Below are 26451 nucleotides of genomic sequence, written 5' to 3' on the forward strand. Positions count from 1 at the left end.
CGGGAGACGACTTCCGGCTTTGGCGCCCGTTTACTGACGTCACGTCCGCTCTGGTCGGCGCTTTCCTGGATGTAGCTGTGCCTGACGAGATTGTTACCGGGCGGGTTGTCTCCCTGATTTGAGCGGTGAGTTTTCCGTAGGGTTACCGCGGGGGATGTCCTGTGCCGTGTATGACGGACTATAATGCCGCACCGTTTACACAGGGCTCGAGAATAGGCTGTAACACGGCTGCCCTATGGTGCTGTGTACTGCAGCCTGCCCATAGCGCCTCATATTAAGGACTGCAGGCTCCATAGCTCTATGTGACCAGTGCTGTAGCTCTATCCTGCCCCCGGCCATGTCCTCGCTGCCACACACTGCACGGAGACCACCTATAGCAGTGTTTAAGGGACCTGCATGCCTGGTCACTTCTGAGTGCACTTGTGTTATTGCAGTGGCCTCTGTTTTGGGCAGAGGGTAGCCATTTGGTGAGCCTTGGTGGCCCTGGAGACAAATAGGTGTACCCTGCATCACTTTCTGGTTGTCAGTGTGCAGCACATCTGAGTAAAACTGCTGATGGCCACCACTGTAGACTTATTGCTACTGTAATCACATATGGTACATCTGTTTCACCGCACTGCCATGTACTGCACTGCAGCCCCCGTGTCACCGCACTGCCATGTACTGCACTGCAGCCCCCGTGTCACCGCACTGCCATGTACTGCACTGCAGCCCCCGTGTCACCGCACTGCCATGTACTGCACTGCAGCCCCCGTGTCACCGCACTGCCATGTACTGCACTGCAGCCCCCGTGTCACCGCACTGCCATGTACTGCACTGCAGCCCCCGTGTCACCGCACTGCCATGTACTGCACTGCAGCCCCCGTGTCACCGCACTGCCATGTACTGCACTGCAGCCCCCGTGTCACCGCACTGCCATGTACTGCACTGCAGCCCCCGTGTCACCGCACTGCCATGTACTGCACTGCAGCCCCCGTGTCACCGCACTGCCATGTACTGCACTGCAGCCCCCGTGTCACCGCACTGCCATGTACTGCACTGCAGCCCCCGTGTCACCGCACTGCCATGTACTGCACTGCAGCCCCCGTGTCACCGCACTGCCATGTACTGCACTGCAGCCCCCGTGTCACCGCACTGCCATGTACTGCACTGCAGCCCCCGTGTCACCGCACTGCCATGTACTGCACTGCAGCCCCCGTGTCACCGCACTGCCATGTACTGCACTGTCACCGCACTGCCATGTACTGCACTGTCACCGCACTGCCATGTACTGCACTGTCACCGCACTGCCATGTACTGCAGTGTCACCGCACTGCCATGTACTGCACTGTCACCGCACTGCCATGTACTGCACTGTCACCGCACTGCCATGTACTGCACTGTCACCGCACTGCCATGTACTGCACTGTCACCGCACTGCCATGTACTGCACTGTCACCGCACTGCCATGTACTGCACTGTCACCGCACTGCCATGTACTGCACTGTCACCGCACTGCCATGTACTGCACTGTCACCGCACTGCCATGTACTGCACTGTCACCGCACTGCCATGTACTGCACTGTCACCGCACTGCCATGTACTGCACTGTCACCGCACTGCCATGTACTGCACTGTCACCGCACTGCCATGTACTGCACTGTCACCGCACTGCCATGTACTGCACTGTCACCGCACTGCCATGTACTGCACTGTCACCGCACTGCCATGTACTGCACTGTCACCGCACTGCCATGTACTGCACTGTCACCGCACTGCCATGTACTGCACTGTCACCGCACTGCCATGTACTGCACTGTCACCGCACTGCCATGTACTGCACTGTCACCGCACTGCCATGTACTGCACTGTCACCGCACTGCCATGTACTGCACTGTCACCGCACTGCCCATGTACTGCACTGTCACCGCACTGCCATGTACTGCACTGTCACCGCACCCTGTACTGCACTGTCACCCACTGCCATGTACTTGCACTGTCACCGCACTGCCATGTACTGCACTGTCCCGCACTGCCATGTACTGCACTGTCACCGCACTGCCATGTACTGCACTGTCACCGCACTGCCATGTACTGCACTGTCACCGCACTGCATGTACTGCACTGTCAACCGCACTGCCATGTACTGCACTGTCACCGCACTGCCATGTACTGCACTGTCACCGCACTGCCATGTACTGCACTGTCACCGCACTGCCATGTACTGCACTGTCACCGCACTGCCATGTACTGCACTGTCACCGCACTGCCATGTACTGCACTGTCACCGCACTGCCATGTACTGCACTGTCACCGCACTGCCATGTACTGCACTGTCACCGCACTGCCATGTACTGCACTGTCACCGCACTGCCATGTACTGCACTGTCACCGCACTGCCATGTACTGCACTGTCACCGCACTGCCATGTACTGCACTGTCACCGCACTGCCATGTACTGCACTGTCCCCGCACTGCCATGTACTGCACTGTCACCGCACTGCCATGTACTGCACTGTCACCGCACTGCCATGTACTGCACTGTCACCGCACTGCCATGTACTGCACTGTCACCGCACTGCCATGTACTGCACTGTCACCGCACTGCCATGTACTGCACTGTCACCGCACTGCCATGTACTGCACTGTCACCGCACTGCCATGTACTGCACTGTCACCGCACTGCCATGTACTGCACTGTCACCGCACTGCCATGTACTGCACTGTCACCGCACTGCCATGTACTGCACTGTCACCGCACTGCCATGTACTGCACTGTCACCGCACTGCCATGTACTGCACTGTCACCGCACTGCCATGTACTGCACTGTCACCGCACTGCCATGTACTGCACTGTCACCGCACTGCCATGTACTGCACTGTCACCGCACTGCCATGTACTGCACTGTCACCGCACTGCCATGTACTGCACTGTCACCGCACTGCCATGTACTGCACTGTCACCGCACTGCCATGTACTGCACTGTCACCGCACTGCCATGTACTGCACTGTCACCGCACTGCCATGTACTGCACTGTCACCGCACTGCCATGTACTGCACTGTCACCGCACTGCCATGTACTGCACTGTCACCGCACTGCCATGTACTGCACTGTCACCGCACTGCCATGTACTGCACTGTCACCGCACTGCCATGTACTGCACTGTCACCGCACTGCCATGTACTGCACTGTCACCGCACTGCCATGTACTGCACTGTCACCGCACTGCCATGTACTGCACTGTCACCGCACTGCCATGTACTGCACTGTCACCGCACTGCCATGTACTGCACTGTCACCGCACTGCCATGTACTGCACTGTCACCGCACTGCCATGTACTGCACTGTCACCGCACTGCCATGTACTGCACTGTCACCGCACTGCCATGTACTGCACTGTCACCGCACTGCCATGTACTGCACTGTCACCGCACTGCCATGTACTGCACTGTCACCGCACTGCCATGTACTGCACTGTCACCGCACTGCCATGTACTGCACTGTCACCGCACTGCCATGTACTGCACTGTCACCGCACTGCCATGTACTGCACTGTCACCGCACTGCCATGTACTGCACTGTCACCGCACTGCCATGTACTGCACTGTCACCGCACTGCCATGTACTGCACTGTCACCGCACTGCCATGTACTGCACTGTCACCGCACTGCCATGTACTGCACTGTCACCGGCACTGCCATGTACTGCACTGTCACCGCACTGCCATGTACTGCACTGTCACCGCACTGCCATGTACTGCACTGTCACCGCACTGCCATGTACTGCACTGTCACCGCACTGCCATGTACTGCACTGTCACCGCACTGCCATGTACTGCACTGTCACCGCACTGCCATGTACTGCACTGTCACCGCACTGCCATGTACTGCACTGTCACCGCACTGCCATGTACTGCACTGTCACCGCACTGCCATGTACTGCACTGTCACCGCACTGCCATGTACTGCACTGTCACCGCACTGCCATGTACTGCACTGTCACCGCACTGCCATGTACTGCACTGTCACCGCACTGCCATGTACTGCACTGTCACCGCACTGCCATGTACTGCACTGTCACCGCACTGCCATGTACTGCACTGTCACCGCACTGCCATGTACTGCACTGTCACCGCACTGCCATGTACTGCACTGTCACCGCACTGCCATGTACTGCACTGTCACCGCACTGCCATGTACTGCACTGTCACCGCACTGCCATGTACTGCACTGTCACCGCACTGCCATGTACTGCACTGTCACCGCACTGCCATGTACTGCACTGTCACCGCACTGCCATGTACTGCACTGTCACCGCACTGCCATGTACTGCACTGTCACCGCACTGCCATGTACTGCACTGTCACCGCACTGCCATGTACTGCACTGTCACCGCACTGCCATGTACTGCACTGTCACCGCACTGCCATGTACTGCACTGTCACCGCACTGCCATGTACTGCACTGTCACCGCACTGCCATGTACTGCACTGTCACCGCACTGCCATGTACTGCACTGTCACCGCACTGCCATGTACTGCACTGTCACCGCACTGCCATGTACTGCACTGTCACCGCACTGCCATGTAGAGTTGTTGCGATACCAATTTTTTGATTCGGTTTCGATACCATGAAAAAGTATTGCGATACTCGATACCATTCGATACCACGCGAAAAAAATAAACAAAAAAAGCCACGTGCATTCCTCATTTTTAAAAATGGCGAATCGCGCAGTTTTTATTTTATTTTTTCTGTTCCGGCATTCACCACCTAGATTTTTTTTTATATATTTTAATAGTTTGGACTTTTCTGACGTGGCGATGTAATATGTTTATTATTTAAATATTTTATATGTGAAATTGGGAAAAGGGGGTGATTTATACTTCATATTTTAGTGTTTTTTGTTTGTTTTTTTTACACTTTTTATTTAATGACTATTTTCCCCTTAGGGGCTAGAACCTGGGATCTTTCATCCCTTTTCCTATTCAGCCTGATAGATCTCTATTAGGGTGAATAGGACTCCACACTGTCCCTGCTGCTCTGTGCACACAGCATCAGGGATGTTACCATGGCAACCAGGGCTTCTGTAGCGTCCTGGCTGCCATGGTAACCGATCGGAGCCCCAGGCTTACACAGCTGGGGCTCCGATCAGAAGCTGCCACTGCACCACCAATGAGGGGGGGGGGGGGGGGAAGAGGTCCCTGTGGCCACTGCCACCAATGATTTTAATACTGGGGGGTTGAGAGGGGCCGGCACACTGTGCCACCAATGATTTTAATGGGATGGGTGGGTTGAGGGGGGGGGGGGGGGGGGCAATGATAACTACCTCTTTATACAGGAGGCGGGTACTGGCAGATCAGCGGCAGTTAACTGCCGCTGATCGCAGCTCCCTGTCAGGGGCAGGGTGCCGGCAATGCGATTCTGCTGCCGGCACCCGCCTCCTGTATGTGTTAAAGACTGACTACTGTATATGAGTCCAGACTTTCACTATCAGGCCACACAGAGCGGCGCCCAGCAATGTCCCAGCACTCACCATTAGTCCTGGGCGCCGCTCCGTTCGCCTGCAGTGCTCCATTACTGTCTCCTGTCCTGCTCCACATGCTGCTGATTACTATCGGAGCGATGGGAGGAGACATCAGATTCACTAGTGGGCGTTCCTTCTCCCTGGCTGTAGCGCTGTCCAATCGCAGCGCAGGGAGAAGGAACGCCTACTAGTGAAGCTGATGTCTCCTCCCATCGCTCCGATAGTAATCAGCAGCATGTGGAGCAGGAGAGGAGACAGTAATGGGGCACTGCAGGCGAACGGAGCGGCGCCCAGGACTAATGGTGAGTGCTGGGGCATCGCTGGGCGCAGCTCTGTGTTGAAATAATCCTATCATTGGTGGCGCAGTGCGCCCGCCCCTCCTCCGCCCCTCTCTTCTCATTGCCGGCGCTGCCCCTCCTCCGCCCCTCGCTTCTCATTGCCGGCGCTGCCCCTCCTCCGCCCCTCGCTTCTCATTGCCGGCGCTGCCCCTCCTCCGCCCCTCGCTTCTCATTGCCGGCGCTGCCCCTCCTCCGCCCCTCTCTTCTCATTGCCGGCGCCGCCCCTCCTCCGCCCCTCGCTTCTCATTGCCGGCGCTGCCCCTCCTCCGCCCCTCGCTTCTCATTGCCGGCGCTGCCCCTCCTCCGCCCCTCGCTTCTCATTGCCGCCCCTCCTCCGCCCCTCGCTTCTCATTGGTGGCAGCGGCAGCAGCAGCACAGGGGGAGGGAGGACAGCTTCCTTCTCCCCGTGCTGCTGAGAGAGAACATGAGCGCGCCGATAGCAGCGCGCTCATGTTCAGAGATACTAGACTGCGCAGAAGCGCAGCCCAGTATCGAAAAAACGGAAATCCCGGTATCGTATCGATACCGGGACAAAAGTATCGATTGGGTATCGAAATTTCGATACCCGCAACAACCCTACTGCCATGTACTGCACTGTCACCGCACTGCCATGTACTGCACTGTCACCGCACTGCCATGTACTGCACTGTCACCGCACTGCCATGTACTGCACTGTCACCGCACTGCCATGTACTGCACTGTCACCGCACTGCCATGTACTGCACTGTCACCGCACTGCCATGTACTGCACTGTCACCGCACTGCCATGTACTGCACTGCACCGCACTGCCATGTACTGCACTGTCACCGCACTGCCATGTACTGCACTGTCACCGCACTGCCATGTACTGCACTGTCACCGCACTGCCATGTACTGCACTGTCACCGCACTGCCATGTACTGCACTGTCACCGCACTGCCATGTACTGCACTGTCACCGCACTGCCATGTACTGCACTGTCACCGCACTGCCATGTACTGCACTGTCACCGCACTGCCATGTACTGCACTGTCACCGCACTGCCATGTACTGCACTGTCACCGCACTGCCATGTACTGCACTGTCACCGCACTGCCATGTACTGCACTGTCACCGCACTGCCATGTACTGCACTGTCACCGCACTGCCATGTACTGCACTGTCACCGCACTGCCATGTACTGCACTGTCACCGCACTGCCATGTACTGCACTGTCACCGCACTGCCATGTACTGCACTGTCACCGCACTGCCATGTACTGCACTGTCCACCGCACTGCCATGTACTGCACTGTCACCGCACTGCCATGTACTGCACTGTCACCGCACTGCCATGTACTGCACTGTCACCGCACTGCCATGTACTGCACTGTCACCGCACTGCCATGTACTGCACTGTCACCGCACTGCCATGTACTGCACTGTCACCGCACTGCCATGTACTGCACTGTCACCGCACTGCCATGTACTGCACTGTCACGCACTGCCATGTACTGCACTGTCACCGCACTGCCATGTACTGCACTGTCACCGCACTGCCATGTACTGCACTGTCACCGGCCCAAACCTGCCATGTACTGCACTGTCACCGCACTGCCATGTACTGCACTGTCACCGCACTGCCATGTACTGCACTGTCACCGCACTGCCATGTACTGCACTGTCACCGCCACTGCCATGTACTGCACTGTCACCGCACTGCCATGTACTGCACTGTCACCGCACTGCATGTACTGCACTGTCACCGCACTGCCATGTACTGCACTGTCACCGCACTGCCATGTACTGCACTGTCACCGCACTGCCATGTACTGCACTGTCACCGCACTGCCATGTACTGCACTGTCACCGCACTGCCATGTACTGCACTGTCACCGCACTGCCATGTACTGCACTGTCACCGCACTGCCATGTACTGCACTGTCACCGCACTGCCATGTACTGCACTGTCACCGCACTGCCATGTACTGCACTGTCACCGCACTGCCATGTACTGCACTGTCACCGCACTGCCATGTACTGCACTGTCACCGCACTGCCATGTACTGCACTGTCACCGCACTGCCATGTACTGCACTGTCACCGCACTGCCATGTACTGCACTGTCACCGCACTGCCATGTACTGCACTGTCACCGCACTGCCATGTACTGCACTGTCACCGCACTGCCATGTACTGCACTGTCACCGCACTGCCATGTACTGCACTGTCACCGCACTGCCATGTACTGCACTGTCACCGCACTGCCATGTACTGCACTGTCACCGCACTGCCATGTACTGCACTGTCACCGCACTGCCATGTACTGCACTGTCACCGCACTGCCATGTACTGCACTGTCACCGCACTGCCATGTACTGCACTGTCACCGCACTGCCATGTACTGCACTGTCACCGGCACTGCCATGTACTGCACTGTCACCGCACTGCCATGTACTGCACTGTCACCGCACTGCATGTACTGCACTGTCACCGCACTGCACTGACTGCATGTACTGCATACTGCACTGTCACCGCACTGCCATGTACTGCACTGTCACCGCACTGCCATGTACTGCACTGTCACCGCACTGCCATGTACTGCACTGTCACCGCACTGCCATGTACTGCACTGTCACCGCACTGCCATGTACTGCACTGTCACCGCACTGCCATGTACTGCACTGTCACCGCACTGCCATGTACTGCACTGTCACCGCACTGCCATGTACTGCACTGTCACCGCACTGCCATGTACTGCACTGTCACCGCACTGCCATGCTCTGAAAGCTTGACCTGCAAGCGCTGACTGGGGTCACATAGCATTATACTGATTTATGATGCTATGTAACCCTTACAGTTCTGGAATGTGTTGGATAATAGTGACATAATGCTGTCAGTGTTATCCAACACATTCCAGAACTGTAAGGGTTACCGTATTTTTCGCCCTATAAGACGTACCGGCCCATAAGACGCACCTAGGTTTTTGAGGAGGAAAATAAGAAAAAATATATTTTGAACCAAAAGGTGTGCTTTTGGTGGGTTTTGAACTAATTGTGGTCTGTGGGTGGCACTGTTATGGGGGGGTCTGTGGGTGGCACTGTTATGGGGGGGTCTGTGGGTGGCACTGTTATGGGGGGGTCTGTGGGTGGCACTGTTATGGGGGGGTCTGTGGGTGGCACTGTTATGGGGGGTCTGTGGTGGCACTGTTATGGGGGGGTCTGTGGGTGGCACTGTTATGGGGGGTCTGTGGGTGGCACTGTTATGGGGGGTCTGTGGGTGGCACTGTTATGGGGGGTCTGTGGGTGGCACTGTTATGGGGGGTCTGTGGTGGCACTGTTATGGGGGGGTCTGTGGGTGGCACTGTTATGGGGGGGTCTGTGGGTGGCACTGTTATGGGGGGGTCTGTGGGTGGCACTGTTATGGGGGGGTCTGTGGGTGGCACTGTTATGGGGGGGTCTGTGGGTGGCACTGTTACGGGGGGGGTCTGTGGGTGGCACTGTTACGGGGGGGGTCTGTGGGTGGCACTGTTACGGGGGGGGTCTGTGGGTGGCACTGTTACGGGGGGGGTCTGTGGGTGGCACTGTTATGGGGGGGGGTCTGTGGGTGGCACTGTTATGGGGGGGGGTCTGTGGGTGGCACTGTTATGGGGGGGGGTCTGTGGGTGGCACTGTTATGGGGGGGGTCTGTGGGTGGCACTGTTATGGGGGGGGTCTGTGGGTGGCACTGTTATGGGGGGGGTCTGTGGGTGGCACTGTTATGGGGGGGGTCTGTGGGTGGCACTGTTATGGGGGGGGTCTGTGGGTGGCACTGTTATGGGGGGGGTCTGTGGGTGGCACTGTTATGGGGGGGGTCTGTGGGTGGCACTGTTATGGGGGGGGTCTGTGGGTGGCACTGTTATGGGGGGGGGTCTGTGGGTGGCACTGTTATGGGGGGGGGTCTGTGGGTGGCACTGTTATGGGGGGGGGTCTGTGGGTGGCACTGTTATGGGGGGGGGGTCTGTGGGTGGCACTGTTATGGGGGGGGTCTGTGGGTGGCACATATATAGCATCTTATGCTATGTGTCATCCACAGATCCCCTCCATAAGTGTCCCTGTAGTGAATGACCCTCAATACACGGCCTAGGGGCCGGCATCTGCTTTTATAATGACAGCGGGGCCCGTGCAGTGACTATTCTACTACACGGGCCCCGCTCACTGTATAATGATGCTGTGTATTACCGGTACTTACAACTACAAGCGCTCGCCGGGAGGATGCAGGAGGCAGGCCAGGAGGACAGGCGCTGGCAGCGTGAGTCATACGTCATGCGCCCACGCCGCCTGCTTCATTCATAAAGTGGGCGGCGCAGGCGCGTGACTTATGACTCACACTGCCCCTCCTCCCTCACAGCTGATACACCCGATACAGGAGCCGGGAGGAGCAGGGGCCGTCTGCAGGAAGTGATAATAAAAGGTGAAGTCTGGCGGCCGGCGGCGGCTACGCGGGCCACATGACGAGGTCTGGCGGGCCGGATTTGGCCCGCGGGCCTCGTGTTTGACACCCGTGCTCTAAGGGTTACATAGCATCATAAATCAAGATAATGCTATGCAACCCCGGCAGCGCTGGAAGGTCAGTACTGAGCTCCTGCAGTCAAACATACTGTGGTGTGACACCAGCGCAGTCCAATCAATGTGCAGACTAGTAACGTCTGTAATTTAACTATTTCTGATCATAAAATCTATATGATCATTATTCGATAAGCAAGGACAGGGCATCCCACCGACATACTGTGGTGTAAAACCAGCATAGCCGGTGCTTATACATGTTCTGACAGGGTTTGCCGATTTTTGGCTTCTTGTGACCTCATGGGGCCCAGTCCTATAAAACACAGGCCTAGCCGTGGACTGTGCCGGATCCGTGTGCGTCCCCAGTTGACGTGAAGATCGCTTCCACCAGCAGCTCAACTCCACAGCACTGATTCAAACTTGTTAGACCGCCCACCCTCTATGGCGGGTAGTGTGAGGGGCGGATCTTCACCCAGCAGATGTCTGCTGGATGAAAGCCTTTTTTTTCTTAGAGGCAGAGCAGCGGAGGGTCTAGGTGCAAATGGCGACAAGACTACAAAGTCTTATCGCCATTTTACAATTCTAAGTCGCATTGGCGACCATTTTGGTCGCCATATAGAGCACCGACACCCCCTGTGTCACCACACTGCCATGTACCCAGTGGCGTACATAGAGAAGTAGGGGCCCCATAGCAAGGATCAAACTGCCCCCCCCCCCCCCACACAGGACAGAAGGGTTTCTGCCTAAACCCTTTTCAATGACCCTTGGACCATTTTTTTTCACAGCCTCAATTACTAAAAGTTGTTCCTTTAGAGCAGGGATGACCAACCTGAGGCTCTCCAGCTGTTGCAAAACTACAACTCCCAGCATGCCCAGACTGCCTACAGCTAGCAGCCTACAGCAGGGCATGGTGGGAGTTGTAGTTTTACAACAGCTGGAGAGCCGCAGGTTGGCCATGCCTGCTTTAGAGAGAAGAATCCCGACCAATTCTTTTTTTACCTCCAGTAGAAGAGAGAATGATCCCAACTAAGACTGGGCCCCCTCTTGCCCTGCACCCCATAGCAGTCGCATGGTCTGCCACTTTGATAGTTATGCCCCTGCATGTACAGTACTGCATCCCCTGTCTCCCCACACTGCCATGTGTTAAGCCTTGTGTCACCGCGCTGCCATATGGTGTAGTGCATCCCCCTTGTCACCGCACTGCCATATGGTATAGTGCACCCCGTGTGTCATCGCATTGCCGTATAGTGCTTTAAACAGAGCCTTAGACCAGCATTAGTCAGATATGATCAGCGTCTCATGCCGATGTCTTTTCTCCCCAGCACAATGTCTGACAGTGAGGACAGTAACTTCTCCGAGGAGGAGAGCGATAGGAGCAGCGAGGCTGAAGAAGTGGAGGACAATGAGGTGAGCTGTGGATGATCTCTCTATAGCAGGGGTTACAGTTGTGTATCTGCTGGTCTGTCTGGGCGCCCTGTGGCCTGTATACTGTATAAATCATAAAATCTTTATTGGTGTTGTAAAGACTCTCCTCCCTAAATTCCCATTGCTTGGTTGAACTAAGTGGACCTACAGTATCCACCCATATTTCAACTGCACTAACTATGTAACGTGTCGGTCACGGTGAGCCTGACTCCTTACGCTGGCCGTGATCCAGTGTCAAAGCTGTGACAGGTTGTCAGACCCGCTGTTAGTGCAGCATGACTCTGGTGACAGATTCCCTTTAAAATGACCTAAAGGATTTTACAAGCAAAATATATAACTACACGGTCAGCAACCCAATCTATGTCTACGACATTTCCTTAACCTCCCAACAGTCACATTAAAATTGGAAAAACCCTCCCAAAAATATAACTTTTTTTTTTTTTTATTGTAGATTTTCTGCAGTAAATCTTGTTGACGCTATTTTATGTTTAACCTCTTAGTGACAATTAATTTTAGCCTTAAGGACCAATAATATTTTACCCCTTTGTGTTCCAGCAGTTGTAACTTTCTAGTTTTTTTCTTCTAAATTTTTATTTTTATTTTGTGGGATTAGTTGTAGGTTTTTTTAGGAAGCATTTTGGGGTATAAATCGTAGGGATCGACCAATTTATATATATATATATATATATATTATATTTGTGAACTTTCAGGCCAACAGCCGATAATTTATATTTATACAGATATTCTGTGCATTTTCATTTTTGAAAAAAAAATAAAAGATTCCTACACAAATCTGCTGAAAATGAATGTTTATTGTTAACGTGTAGTTTTTTTTTTGTAAATTTTTCTTTTTCATTTATACTTAAAGGAGTTGTCCGGGTTCAGAGCTGAACCCGGACATCCCTCCATTTTCACCCCGGCAGCCCCCCTGACATGAGCATCGGAGCAGTTCATGCTCCGATGCTCTCCTTTGCCCTGCGCTAAATTCCGCAGGGAAAAGGCATTTTTAGGTGAAGTACCTGGGCTCTCCATGGGGCTGTCAGGAACCCCGGTGACGTCACCGGCACTGATGGGCGGGATTTAGCTCTGCCCTAGCCAGTAAAATGGCTAGGGCAGAGCTAAAGCCCGCCCCTCAGAGCCGGTGACATCACCGAACACACTGCCGTGCTGAAGTTTCCGCCCGACAGTGTGTTATTGAAAACATAAGAACCCGTGCGATTTAGCGCAGGCACGGGAGCGCATCAGAGCATGAGATGCTCCGATGCTAGGCTCAGGGGGGCTGCCTGGGTGAAAATAAGGGTATGTCCGGGTTCAGCTCTGAACCCGGACAACCCCTTTAATATTTTGGTGTTTTTGTGTTGTGTGTGTGTGTGTTTTAATTTTTTTTTTTTTTTTTACTATTTGCCCCCTTAGGGACTAGAACCCTTGTCCTGTTCACCCTGATAGAGCTCTAACACTCTCCCTGCTGCCCTGTGCATAGTGCACACAGCAGCATGGAGCTGACTATGGCAGCCATGGCTTCAGTAGCGTCCTGGCTGCCATGGTAACCGATGGGAGCCCCAGGATTTTATTGCTGGGCCTCCGATCAGAAGCTGCCACTAAGGAGCAGGGGAGAGGGGATCCTGTGGCCACTAACTTACCAGGAAAGGTTAAAGGACCTTAACATGTATAGCTTGGAAGAAAGAAGAGACAGAGGGGATATGATAGAAACTTTTTTAAATACATAAAGGGAATCAACAAGGTAAAAGAGGAGAGAATATTTAAAAGAAGAAAAACTGCTACAAGAGGACACAGTTTTAAATTAGAGGGGCAAAGGTTTTTTTTTTTTAATTTAATTATCTTTATTAATTAATATATCAAAACATTAAAAGTAGAAAAAAAAGGATACAATTTCTCCCCAACCCTATTTCCCTCCCTCCCCTCCCCACCCTACCTGTGGTGCATCAAAATAAGGACCCTTATAAATAAAAAATAAAGGATTTAAACACAACTAAGGCTCCTTTCACACTAGCGTTCGCTGGTCCGCTCGTGAGCTCCGTTTGAAGGGGCTCACGAGCGGACCCGAACGCAGCCGTCCAGCCCTGATGCAGTCTGAATGGAGCGGATCCGCTCAGACTGCATCAGTCTGGCGGCGTTCAGCCTCCGCTCCGCTCGCCTCCGCACGGACAGGCGGACAGCTGAACGCTGCTTGCAGCGTTCGGGTGTCCGCCTGGCCGTGCGGAGGCGTGCGGATCCGTCCAGACTTACAATGTAAGTCAATGGGGACGGATCCGTTTGAAGATGCCACAATGTGGCTCAATCTTCAAGCGGATCCGTCCCCCATTGACTTTACATTGAAAGTCTGGACGGATCCGTCCGAGGCTATTTTCACACTTAGCTTTTTTTTTGCCATTTTAATGCAGACGGATCCGTTCTGAACGGAGCCTCCGCCTGCATTATTATGAACGGATCCGCCCGAACGCTAGTGTGAAAGTAGCCTTATCAAGTCCTCCATCCCCCCCATATCTTAATCCACTTCTCCTCAGCTTCCCTCTGTTTAAAGATAATTTTCTCATAATTTTTTACCTTAGCAATTAGATTTCTCCATGTAGTTATATCTGGAGTGTGTCGAGCAAACCAGGTCCGACTGACCAACACTCTGGCCAGCATCAATATCCTGCTCAGGAGGATCTTTTGATACTTGTGATTATTTAATTTGAAAAAATCATTAAGCACAAATACTTGTGGTTCAAAAGGGATTCGTATTTTTAGTTTATTCATAATACAGTTATTTATATTATTCCAGTAGTTTGTGAGTTCAGGACAAGTCCATATCATATGAAGAAAATCCGCTCCTACAGAGTCGCATTTGGGGCAATTGGACGTGTCTCTTAAACCACATTTATTCATCCATAAAGGAGTGATGTATAATCTGTGGCAAATATAGAATTGTATTAAAACATGGTTGAAATTCTGGGATAGTAAGACTAAGTTCCCAAAAATATTCTCCCACCCTTCTATTTGTAAATTCGGACAATCCACCTCCCACGCTTTTTGTCCTGGTGACTGTGTATCACTAAACCGTGCCTTAAGTAATAACTTATATATGTTTGATATTTTTATTCTAGAGAGTGTACCCCCTACCCAATCATTCAGAAAAGATGAATTATCTATATCCAACACCCGTTTATCAATTAGGGGCAAAGGTTTAAAAGTAATATCAGGAAGTATTACTTTACTGAGAGAGTAGTGGGTGCATGGAATAGCCTTCCTGCAGAAGTGGCAGCTGCAAATACAGTGAAGGAGTTTAAGCATGCATGGGATAGGCATAAGGCTATCCTTCATATAAGATAGGGCCAGGGACTATTCATAGTATTCTGTATATTGGGCAGACTAGATGGGCCAAATGGTTCTTATCTGCCGACACATTCTATGTTTACCACCAATGATTAAAGGGGTTGTCCGGGATTGGCGACTTTGATTTAATTGTTTAACAAGGACATCTCCTACATGACTGTCTTTTCTGATGCCCCGTATTCATTACACAAATTCTCAGCCGGAAGTGAGTCTTTTCTCACATTAAATGACTTACCGGGTCCCTTCTGCAGAGCGAATCCGCTACGCAGGGATCCCGGTGCTGTCACCATCAGCCGCAGGCATTATGCTGAGCGCTCAGCAACAGATCGCACTAAGCCACGCCGGTCCGGTAACGTCACCGGGCAGGGTGTGTTGTTCACAATATAGGAGGCAAGGGAACTATGTTAATTAGCATAGTAAACGCCTCCAATGCAGGCAAATGGGGCATCAGGCTGGAGATAGAAGCAATACTCTGAGGACTGAGCCAGGAGGAGTTTAGGTGCGTTACTAAAGGAGGGGGGGGGGGGGGGGGGAGAATGTGCGGCAGGAGGCTGAATATGATTCAAGGGGGGCAGATGCATGGAGGACTTGGCGATGTGCGGCAGGAGGCGGAATAACAATGAGGGGGCGGAGAGGAGAGGAGTCTGAAAGAACGTGATGCCGCACTGCGCTGGGACCCACAGTGCAGAGCGGCAGGAAGGTAGACAAAAATAAACAGAGATGTAAACAGTGCGTGGGGGACCGTCGGAGCCATGTAGAAATGGCGAAAATACCTTAAATCATGCATGTCCAAACTGCGGCCCTCCAGCTGTTGCAAAACTACAACTCCCAGCATGCCCTAATAGCTGTAAGCTATCCAGGCATACTGGGAGTTGTAGTTTTGCAACAGCTGGAGGGCCTCAGTTTGGACATGCCTGCCTTAAATCGTATGGGGGGGGACCTAGAATCACCCGTTACAGTGAGTACACTTAAAAATAAATAATAATTTGATCCCGGACAACCCCTTTAATACTGGGGGGCGCACTGTGCCACCAATGTCTTTAATACTGGGCTTGCGTGGGGGGGCGCACTGCGCCACCAATGTTTTAATACTAGGGTTTAGGGGGGCGCACTGCGCCACCAATGAAGATAACTCTCTCATTAATTCATATACAGGAGGCGGGAGCTGGCTGCAGAATCACATAGCGGACTCCCGACCTCTATGAACGGTAGCTGCGATCCGCACCAGTTAACCCCTCAGGTGCGGCACCTGAGGGGTTAACTACCGAAGATCGCAGCTACTTGTCAGAGGTCGGGAGCCGGCTATGGGATTCTGCAGCCAGCTCCCGCCTCCTGTATATGAATTAATGAGAGGGTTATCTTTATTGATGGCGCAGTGCGCCACAGCCCCTCCCCTCCTCTTGTCCTCCCTCCTCTGATTGGTGGCAGCGGCACAGGGGGGAGGAGACACTACTTCCTTCTCCCCTGTGCTGCTGAGGGAACACGGAGAGCGCTGTCAGTAGCTTGATCCTTGTTCTCCATACGTTATCGTTATACCGGCAAAATAGATGCCGATAACGCTTAATATCGGCCGATAATATCGGTAAAAACGATAATCAGTCGATCCCTAATATATAGTTTAGTAAATAACTATTTTTATTTTTAGGGGGAAAGAAAAAAACCCTGCAATTTTAACATTATTTAGGGGAATTTATTTACGGCGTCCATTGTATGGTACTAATAACATAACTTTATTATGTGGGTCAGTACAGAATAAAGTTATGTTATTTGTACCACACAATGGACGCTGTAAATAAATTCCACTAAATAATGTTAAAATTGCATTTTTTTTTCTCCCCCACCTAAAATAAAATAATAATTAATTGATAATTTTTATTTTTTTTTCTCTTCTCCTGCAGGCTGTCAGCTCTGTATCTGCTCCCCTCCTCCTCCAGGCTTGCTTTAGCTGCTCATATCTCTTGTTTGGTACCAACTAGAGAGATGGGGTTTGCATTGTTTGAAAGCTGACAGCAATATCTTCATTACATGGGAAGATTTCACTGATAGAAATCGCGATGCACTGAATGCAGCTGAAAGTGAATGTGAAGGCAGGTTTTACCCCTGATTTATTCCCGACTAGATTTCTAACAGTGATTTCTCCTGCTTCTCTTGGGTTTATTTTGTCATTTCGGTCTCATGAAAGCCTGTAATGCCCATGTTTCTTGCAGCTACCAGTCAGAAGATAGCAGCTAAAGCAGCCCCTCATGCCCCCTCCACTTCTGCCTGAGCCCAACTCCAGCAGAACAGTTAAAGGGGCTCTCCGGGCTTTTACTATTGATGACCTATCCTCAGGATAGGTCATCAGTATCAGATTGGCGGGGGTCTGACCCTTGGCACCTCCGCTGATGATCTGTATGAGGGGGCAGTGCAAACGTGCCGTCTCTCTTCTGTCTGCCTGTGGCAAAGACCATAGACAGCAGCAGTGAACAGGAAGGGAGAAGGCACGTGCGCACAGCGCGCTCTGTCCCCTCATACAGCTGATCGACTGGAGTGCCGGGTGTTGGACCCCCACCAGTCTGATATTGATGACCTCTTCATCAATATTAAAAGCTTGAACAGCCCCTTTAAGTATTTTCCCCACTGCCCGAGCTGAGCTGGGGCAGAACAGTTAGGGTCCATTCACACGTCCGCAATTCTGTTCCGCATTTTCACTTCCGGGTCCGTTTAATCTGAGCTGTCTGTGGCCTGTACCAGGAGCCACCTCCGGCTTCCCAGGCCTTCACATAGGATCGGACATGAATGTGAGGACGCTATAATTCCTATTTATCTTTGTTGTCCTCCGTATTTGCCTTTAGGAAGTAGATGAGCGGGTTAGTGCGGCTGGAAGTGAGAAGGGTGAAGAACCTGAGGAGGAAGAGGCCGAAGAAGATGAGGATGAGTACGATGAAGAGGAAGAAGAGGATGACGATGACCGTCCAAGAAAGAAACCGAGACACGGGGGTTTTATCTTGGATGAAGCCGGTAAGATTGTCTGAATACACCTCCGGTCCCTGGAGCTTGATCGGCACGTCTAGGAGACAGACTAATAAGACACTTTTTTTTTTTTTTCTTTCTCTGAACAGACGTCGACGATGAGTATGAAGACGAAGATCAGTGGGAAGATGGAGCAGAAGACATTTTGGAGAAAGGTACTTGCTGGGGCATACTGTCCAGATGCCTGTGCACACGTTCAGCTGCATTCTCATCTTGTGTATGCTGAATATTGTATATAAAGGGTTAATAATATAGGGGCAAAGCTTGTGGATTAGATAGAATATCTGCCACATGAGTGACTGGAGCAGCTGTTTAGCTGACCATGGGTGGTCCCAGCCTACGTGTGCCTGATGTGAAGACCCTTAGTCCTATTGTGTTAACATTCCTCTAGTGCTGCCCTGATTTGGGGCCATTTGAAAGATATAATTAGATAATTCCCTAATATAATGCAGAATCACTGCCGGGGTGAACCTATAATAGACCTGCGCAGCCATGGGAGAAATCAAATTCCTGCACGGTTTATTGCAGCCTGTATTCTGACGTGTTCAAGTGCCAACAGTTGTCACAACCCCCACCCTGAAATTTGCAGCGGTCACCAAACGTTCTGTGCTTGGACCTAATTTGCTTTGGTCTGACTGGCTCCAAACAGGGTTGTCCCAGAGTTTTGCAAATTAAGCTGCAGCAAGGGTACGACCAGACATAGCGGGGGTCAGGACGCAGCTGTGAGGTGTCCGAAAAACCGCACGTCCTTGATGGTCACAGCTGTTTTCTATAGGTTGTTAAAACTGACAATCTCTTGCTCTTTCTTAAAAGGGGTTGTCTCACTTCAGCAAGTAGCATTTATCATGGAGAGAAAGTGAATACAAGGCACTTACTAATGTATTGTTATTATCCATATTGCCTCCTTTGCTAGATGGATTCATTTTTCCATTACATTATACACTGCTAGTTTCCATGGTTACGACCACCCTGCAATCCATCAGTGGTGGCCGTGCTTGCACACTATAGGAAAAAGCACTAGCCTATGTGAGTTCCTTCAGCCTCGGCCTCTAGAGAGGCCAACACTGTTGCCTGTAGTGTGCAAGCACGGCCACCACTGATGGATTGCAGGGTGGTCATAACCATGGAAATGAGTAATGTATAATAAACAGAAAAATGATTCCAACTAAGGCTACTTTCACACTGGCGTTTTGAATTCTGTTTGTGAGATCCGTTTCAGGGATCTCGCAAACTGTTCAAAATGGATCAGTTCAGCCCCAATGCATTCTGAATGGATAAGGATCCGCTCAGAATGCATCAGTTTGTCTCCGTTCCGCCTCCATTCCGCTCTGGATGCAAGCAGCGTTTTGGTGTCCACCTGGCGATGTGGAGCCAAATGGATCTGTCCTGACTTACAATTTAAGTCAGTGGGGACGGATCCGTTTTCACTGACACAATATGGTGCAGTTGAAAACTGATCCGTCCCCCATAGATTTTTAATGTAAGTCAGGACGGATCCGTTTTGACTTTGCATTATTCTTTTAAAAAAAAGTTTAACGGATACAAGCGTTTGCATTATAGGTGCGGATCAGTCTGTGCAGATACCAGACGGATCCGCACCTAACGCAGGTGTGAAAGGAGCCTAACAAAGGAAGGAATATGAATAATACCAAATCATTAGTAAGTGGCTTGTATCAACTCTCTCTACGTGATGAATTCCACTTGCTGAAGTTACAAAACCCTTTTAAGGCTGGGGCTACATGCTGACAATGATTGTCGACTCGTCAGCTGCAAACATCCAGACCTGATGGATTTTGTGTGGCAAGTCTCACACGACTTTTACTCCATTGACTTTAATGTAAGTCACATGTGACATGCGACTCGCCTGCAACTTTTCTGTGACTTGGCTGTGATTTTACAGCCGAATCACAGCTGTAAAATACTACTCTGCATCTTGCTGTTGCACGACACCTCGCCGTGTATCTCCAGCCTAAGGGTCCATTCACACATCCGCGTGTGTTTTGCAGACACCAGCAATGTGCGTTCCGCATTTTGCGGATCGCACATCGCTTGCACTAATAGAATATGCCTATTCTTGTCTGCAATTGCGGACAAGAATAGGGCATGTTCTATTTTTTTTCTGGAATGGAAATTTCGACCCGAAAGTGCTGGTCCGCATTTCCGGATCGTGGCAGCACATTACGCGGCCCTATAGAAATGAATGGGTCCGCAATTCCGTTCCACAAAATGCGGAACGGAATTGCGGGTGTGCGAATGGAGCCTAATGGTGGTGTGGTTTTGCCGGAAAACCTACAAAACTGTCTGGCCATTAAAGGGGTTGTCCCGGTGTTTAATATTGATGACCAATCCTCAGGATAGGTCGTCAACATCTGATCGGTGGGGGGTTCAGCTCTATGCATATCAGCCAGTGAGCTGCGATACCAAGCACGGCCTCTATCCACTTGGTAAGTTACAAGGAGGCTGCAGCGCTCGCCAGCGTGTCGCGACTTCTTCAAACAGCTGATCGTTGGGAGTGCTGTCGGACCCTCACCGATCAGTAAAACCCCTTTAACAGTAAGCAAACTATTTACCATCCATTTTTAGGGATCTATAGAAAACAGCAGCCGCTTGCATGGGCGCCTGTTGACCACTATTGCTCAGCACGCTATGTCAGAATACAGTACCTAAGGGATGCTGGCAGAGCTGCCACCCTGCATATGCATTCCTCACATGGCTGCTAGGTTAGTATTGCACTGGCACTTGCTGTGCCTCCATTGGAATACGTAGTTTCCTGTCCTGCAGGTGTGGCCCCTTGATGACTGTTTCCTGGGGGGGGGGGATATATGGTGAAGAATGTATGACTTTTTTACGAGGCTCTGCTCATGGCTCTGTTGCTTTTTACCTTTGTTAGACTTTTATCACTCAGTTTATTTTCTACTTTTTTGCATGCCTTCTCTCAGTGTCTGGTAATGATTCTCTTTACTTATTGTGTGTCGTGTCGTATACAGTAGTGTATGCATTGTGGCGTCTCCTCCCTTCATTGTGCTCGTGAATGTCGCGTGGCTCGTAAAGGCTGCCATCGGACAGAGTAGTGAAGCCCTTCATTCTACCCCGCAAAGGGGAGCGGGAGGGACCAATCTAACCTGGCACAGCATCTGATCATTTAGCATTCGCTTTTCCCCAAATTATTTATGACCAACCTGGTTGAGGGGGGAGGGGGGGGGCTATAAAAAGAGAAGAAAATCTCTCCCCAATAGTCGACCCATCCCCCTCCCTCTTTCTCAATATTCACTATGCATTCTACTTTTTGCTCTTGTGCTTTTACTGCATTTGGTTTATGCTCATAGCATATACATTAAAGGGGTTATCCAACACCTATAATGTCTCCCCCCCACACACACACCATGCCCGAGCACCCTTATATAGGTTATATTTACCCGACACCCGCGTCGTTCCTGATTACCGTCACGCGGATCAAAACGTAAGTGGGGTAGGGCAGCCAATAGCAGGCCGTGACGTGGACAAGCCTCCCTAGCATCGCGAGTGACACTAGGTAGACACTTCCCCGTCACTGCCTGCTATTAGCTGCCCCCCTTTCCTTCGCCAGATGTTTTGATCCATGCGATGGGTAGATGCGGTAGCCGTGCAGGGAGCAGGAGCAAAGCAAGGTGCCTGTGGGAGCGGGGTAAGTAGTATAACCTATATGAGGTGCTCGGGCGTTAAGGTGGTCATTTTATAGGTTGAAGAACCCCTTTAAACCTATCCATAAGCTTCAATTCAGCCAGCAGAGGACAAATGGGCGCCCCCTTGGCTTTTTTTTTAGGCCGTCCTTAATTTTTTTAAACATAGGCACTGGAAAAATCATCTTAATAGGTCAGGAAATCCTCTGGGGTAGGTGACTGGTGCATCCAGTGTAACTGAGAAGACAAGCCTGGTTCATGTATGTGACACATGCTCAGTCTGTCAGTCTGGCTTGTGGTTGTGTGTCTCGTGTGTAACAGAGCGGTGTGCGTTTTTTTCGTGTTGTTCGTGGCCGTTGTATCAACTGCATGACTTCCTCTTCTCTTTACATGATGCGACTATGGGGGAGAGTTACACAGGACCAACCAGTACAATAGTGGTGATGATGGTTATACAGCCTGACCTATACAAGCCTTATATTGTTTCTGTTTGCACATTATATTTTTTATTTTAGATGTTTCTCATTGGTTTTGCTTCCGCCTCTTCCTCCCCCACATTGTGTCCCACGTTTCTGACACGCTACCACGCTGCAGCTTTTTGCCATATATTTTAATTTTTCCCCTTTCCCCATTTCCGGTCCCTCATCTCCGCCTCGTGGTTGATTTTGACGCTATATTTTGCACCATTGTGTCTTGGCTTCATCATCGGCCACAGCAGAGGAAATTGAAGGTAAGTGGTCATGCCATGTTCACCAGCCATTCTCAGACCCGGCTCCCACTGGAGGGTAACGATGCGGGATGGGTAGCGAGGGGTGCTGTATATCTGCTGCTAGTATTTTAAGGGAACTAGCGGAAATGGTTAAAAGGCTAGTCTATAAATCTGTCAGCCATTCTGTAAGGAGTGCCGTATATTATAGGGATTCCTGCAGGAAGAGAGATCTGAATCAAACGTTAAAGGGGTTGTTATGGATTCATATATTAATGGTCTATCCTTGGGGTAAGTCATCAATATCTGATCATCATGTTCATATGTGCCCACGTTGCTGAGAAAATTATGTTTTAATATATGCAAATGAGCCTCTAGGAGCAACGGGGGCGTTGTCATTACACCTAGAGGCTCTGCTCTCTGCAACTGCTGCATCCTCTGCGTTCTCTCCTCTGCGTGGAGAGGACACAGCAGTTGCAAAGAGAGCAGAGCCTCTAGGTGTAACGACAACGCCCCCGTTGCTCCTAGAGGCTCATTTGCATATATTAAAACATCACTTTTCTCAGAAATGCGGGCACACATGAACATGGGACCAACACAGATGCCCTTTAAGACCTATTGCCCGGTTGCTTCCTTTTTTATGCAGATGCATTAAGGCAATAAAAATAGTTGCAACGGTGACATCGCCTTTAACCCAAAATCTGCTACTGCATCTAATCAGAGCCATTTCCTTATGGCAGCCCGGGCTTCTATCTCTTGTGAAATACTACATGATATTGCAGTTCTGTGCAGGATTATAGCTCAGTTACCCAGATGGATTATATTTGCTAATCCTGTAAAATTCCTCTAGTCCGGCATCAGTCACGCCTTTTTAGTGCTGAATTGTGAGACCTTCTCAGTCCCTCTGTCAGGGCTCACTTGTAGGGTAGAGAAATATCTTGAAGAAAACCAGAAATACCTCTGTTGCTTTTAGGTGACCCACAGCCTTGCCAAGAATAAGGCGCATCATATTCCCATCCTCAGCCGGCATGCCCCCTCTCTGCTGAGAAGTGAATTGGAGTCTATGGGATGCAAGAGATTTATCTTCTAAGGCCTTATGCACACGACCGTTGTGCGTTTTGCGGATCCGCAAAACACGGATGGCGTCCATGTGCGTTCCACAATTTCCGAAACGGCATGGGCAGCCATTGATATAACTGCCGGAACGGAGCAACGGATGCGGAAACCACACGGAGTGCTGTCCGCATCTTTTGCAGCCCCATTGAAGTGAACGGGTCCGCATCCAAGCCGCAGAAACTGCGTCTCAGATACGGACCAAAACAACGGCCGTGTGCATGAGGCCTAAGGGAGAGATGGAGCATGCTTGCTGGCTGAGAGGGGTGATTTCGGGGCCTTTCTTCTTTGACTTGTCTTATTGATGATGGGTCCTAATAAAGTAATAGGGGTTGTCGTGTCATGTATCTGGAATCCGCTCAGCTTTTCTTTGGCATGGGATGGGTGGACACAGCTTAGCTTCCAGGGGGATTGTACTGTAATTGTGCACTGAACAACAAATCTCTTCCCTGTAGCATCCAATATCGACAATGTCGTTCTTGATGAGGATCGCTCTGGTGCCAGACGTCTCCAGAATCTATGGAGGTGAGGTTCACATTGGCTCAGTGGTTCTCCGGTAGTAATTTCTAGTTTTTCACATATTAAACTGTGCAAATAACTTTCTCCACAGAGACCAGAGAGAAGAGGAGCTGGGGGAATATTACATGAAGAAATACGCCAAGTCCTCCGTGGGGGAGCAGTGAGTCCATTCTTCTCCTGTATTCCTCAATGATCTATTCCTAATGTATCTATGAATTGCTAATTCGGTCCATTCTCCCCCAGTATATATGGCGGCTCAGATGAACTGTCAGATGACATCACCCAGCAGCAGCTGCTCCCTGGCGTCAAGTAAGTCACATTTAAGCCTCATCTGTACTCCTGGACATCTTATTCCTGTTCGCTTTTTTTTTTTTTTTTTAACTTGCCATTTTACCTATACCTCCTGGTCTTCAGCTATGCCCAAGATGCAATTCCTAGCATGCCCTGACATCCCGAGACTGTCGGAGCAAGCTGAAGGTTGTAGTATTGCCTTGTAGCAGTGACCTGCTCGTTTTTAGATTCATTATTGATGCTCCATTTTCCTTTTCCAGAGATCCCAATTTGTGGACTGTGAAATGTAAGGTGAGTCTCATGAGATGTTTCTTCTCAAAATGCTGCAGATGGGACTTTCAGTTGTGGGACTGTAGCTTGAACTCGTGTTTCCCTTTGAGGGATGGTTGCAGAGGACATGACAGTCACACAAATTGTCATGTTGGAATTCTTGCTATTGTCACGTTTTTTTTGTCCCCCCCCCCCCCCCCCCCCATATGGAAACCATATGGAGCAACTGAGTAGACATGGTCTTTCCCACCTCCCGCTTCATTTTAAAGACGTTTTCCCAATACAAATATATGGCAAACGTGTATAACATATCCTATTGCTATGCCATAAAAAATCTGTGGAGGGAAAACACCTTTATCGTCCATATGACGAGCAGGCTGGTTATTGCATTAGTCAGGCATTACATCCAGTATCCACAGGACACATTTAACCTCAAGGAGTATTAAAAGTACAGATTATGGCATAGTATAAGTTTATGATCAGTGAGGGGGACATGTATGGCCACAAGCTCCTGTAGACTCTTCTCCTGCATTGTCCACACCCTGTGCAGGGAACTACAGAGGACCTCGAAACAAGTGAATGAGTCTGTGTTGTAATTCCCTGTGCAACGGATGGCCAGAAGTTTTGCTGTACAGGGAAACGCTTAAAGGATAACTGTCATATATTTGTATTTTTAATTTTTTGTGCTAAAGTGTATGGCAAGTGATAAGTAACAATTTTGCAATAGACTTTATTTAGCCAAAATGTTTATTTTTGGTAGAAAACTGGGGCTGAAATGGCCCTTAGCAGCACTCTTCAAAAAAGCGTTGCTAAGGGCCATCCGTCTCCAATAAAAAAAAAAGGGAGACTGGCTGTGCAGACGCTGTGCTTCTGCCTCCTGTGCTTCCCTGGGAGACAGAAGGCTGGGCACAGGAGTCTTAGGAGTTAAAATTACATTTATATTCCCCCTTTCTATGCAATCTAATGCTCCGTTACATTCACTGACCTGCGATCCCTGTGATAATAATTCATGAAGCAGCAGCCGGCTCACTGCGCACAGTGCTTCTCCTTCCAGCCACTGCTTCAAGAATTATCACAGGGATCGCAGGTCATTGAATGTAACGGAGCATTAGATTGCATAGAAAGGGGGAATATAAATGTAATTTTAACTCCTAAGACTCCTGTGCCCAGCCTTCCGTCTCCCAGGGAAGCACGGGAGACAGTAGCACAGCGTCTGCACAGCCCGTCTCCCCTTTTTTTTTTATAGGAGACGGATGGCCCTTGGCAACGCACTTTTGAAGAGTGCTGCTAAGGGCCATTTCCGCCCTAGTTTTCTACCAAAAATAAACATTTTGACTAAATAAAGGTTATTGCAAAATTGTTACCCATCACTTGCCCTACACTTTACCCCAAAAAATAAAAATGAGTTATCCTTTAAAGTGGATAGCCACGTGATATGCCATAAACGTCTGATAGACGCCACGTTGCCTAATTTCCCTAAGGCTGGTTTCACACGACCGAGTGTCACACTCTGGACTCACAGCGTAGCTCCTGTCCTGAACTTCCAGCACTGCAAGGGTCGTACAGCATTATATAGATTTATGATGCTGTGTAACCCTTAGAGGTCTGGAACATAATGCTGTCAGTGTTATTTAATACATTCCAGAACTGTAAGGGTTTACATAGCATCATAAATCAATATAATGCTATGCGACCCCGGCAGTGCTGGATGTTCAGGACGGGAGCTGCGCTGCGAGTCCGGAGCGTGCCACTCGCTCGTGTGAAACCAGCCTAAC

At 50.6% G+C, this 26451-nt stretch overlaps 1 protein-coding gene across 2 annotated transcripts in view; it reads left to right on the top strand.

Annotated features, from left to right (window-relative positions):
* Positions 1 to 26451, top strand: part of SUPT5H (SPT5 homolog, DSIF elongation factor subunit) — a 39677-nt gene continuing 13226 nt past the window's right edge. For both annotated transcript variants that reach the window (XM_044305996.1, XM_044305998.1), the window contains exons 1-9: positions 1 to 125; positions 11668 to 11752; positions 17941 to 18106; positions 18208 to 18273; positions 22493 to 22507; positions 24052 to 24121; positions 24207 to 24275; positions 24359 to 24424; positions 24667 to 24697. In XM_044305996.1, coding sequence (XP_044161931.1) covers positions 11672 to 11752; positions 17941 to 18106; positions 18208 to 18273; positions 22493 to 22507; positions 24052 to 24121; positions 24207 to 24275; positions 24359 to 24424; positions 24667 to 24697 — 564 coding nt within the window. In that variant the 5' untranslated portion in view covers positions 1 to 125; positions 11668 to 11671. The remainder of the gene's footprint in view (positions 126 to 11667; positions 11753 to 17940; positions 18107 to 18207; positions 18274 to 22492; positions 22508 to 24051; positions 24122 to 24206; positions 24276 to 24358; positions 24425 to 24666; positions 24698 to 26451) is intronic.

The sequence above is a fragment of the Bufo gargarizans genome, chromosome 9 (genome assembly GCF_014858855.1).
Source record: "Bufo gargarizans isolate SCDJY-AF-19 chromosome 9, ASM1485885v1, whole genome shotgun sequence".
Lineage (NCBI taxonomy): Eukaryota > Metazoa > Chordata > Amphibia > Anura > Bufonidae > Bufo > Bufo gargarizans.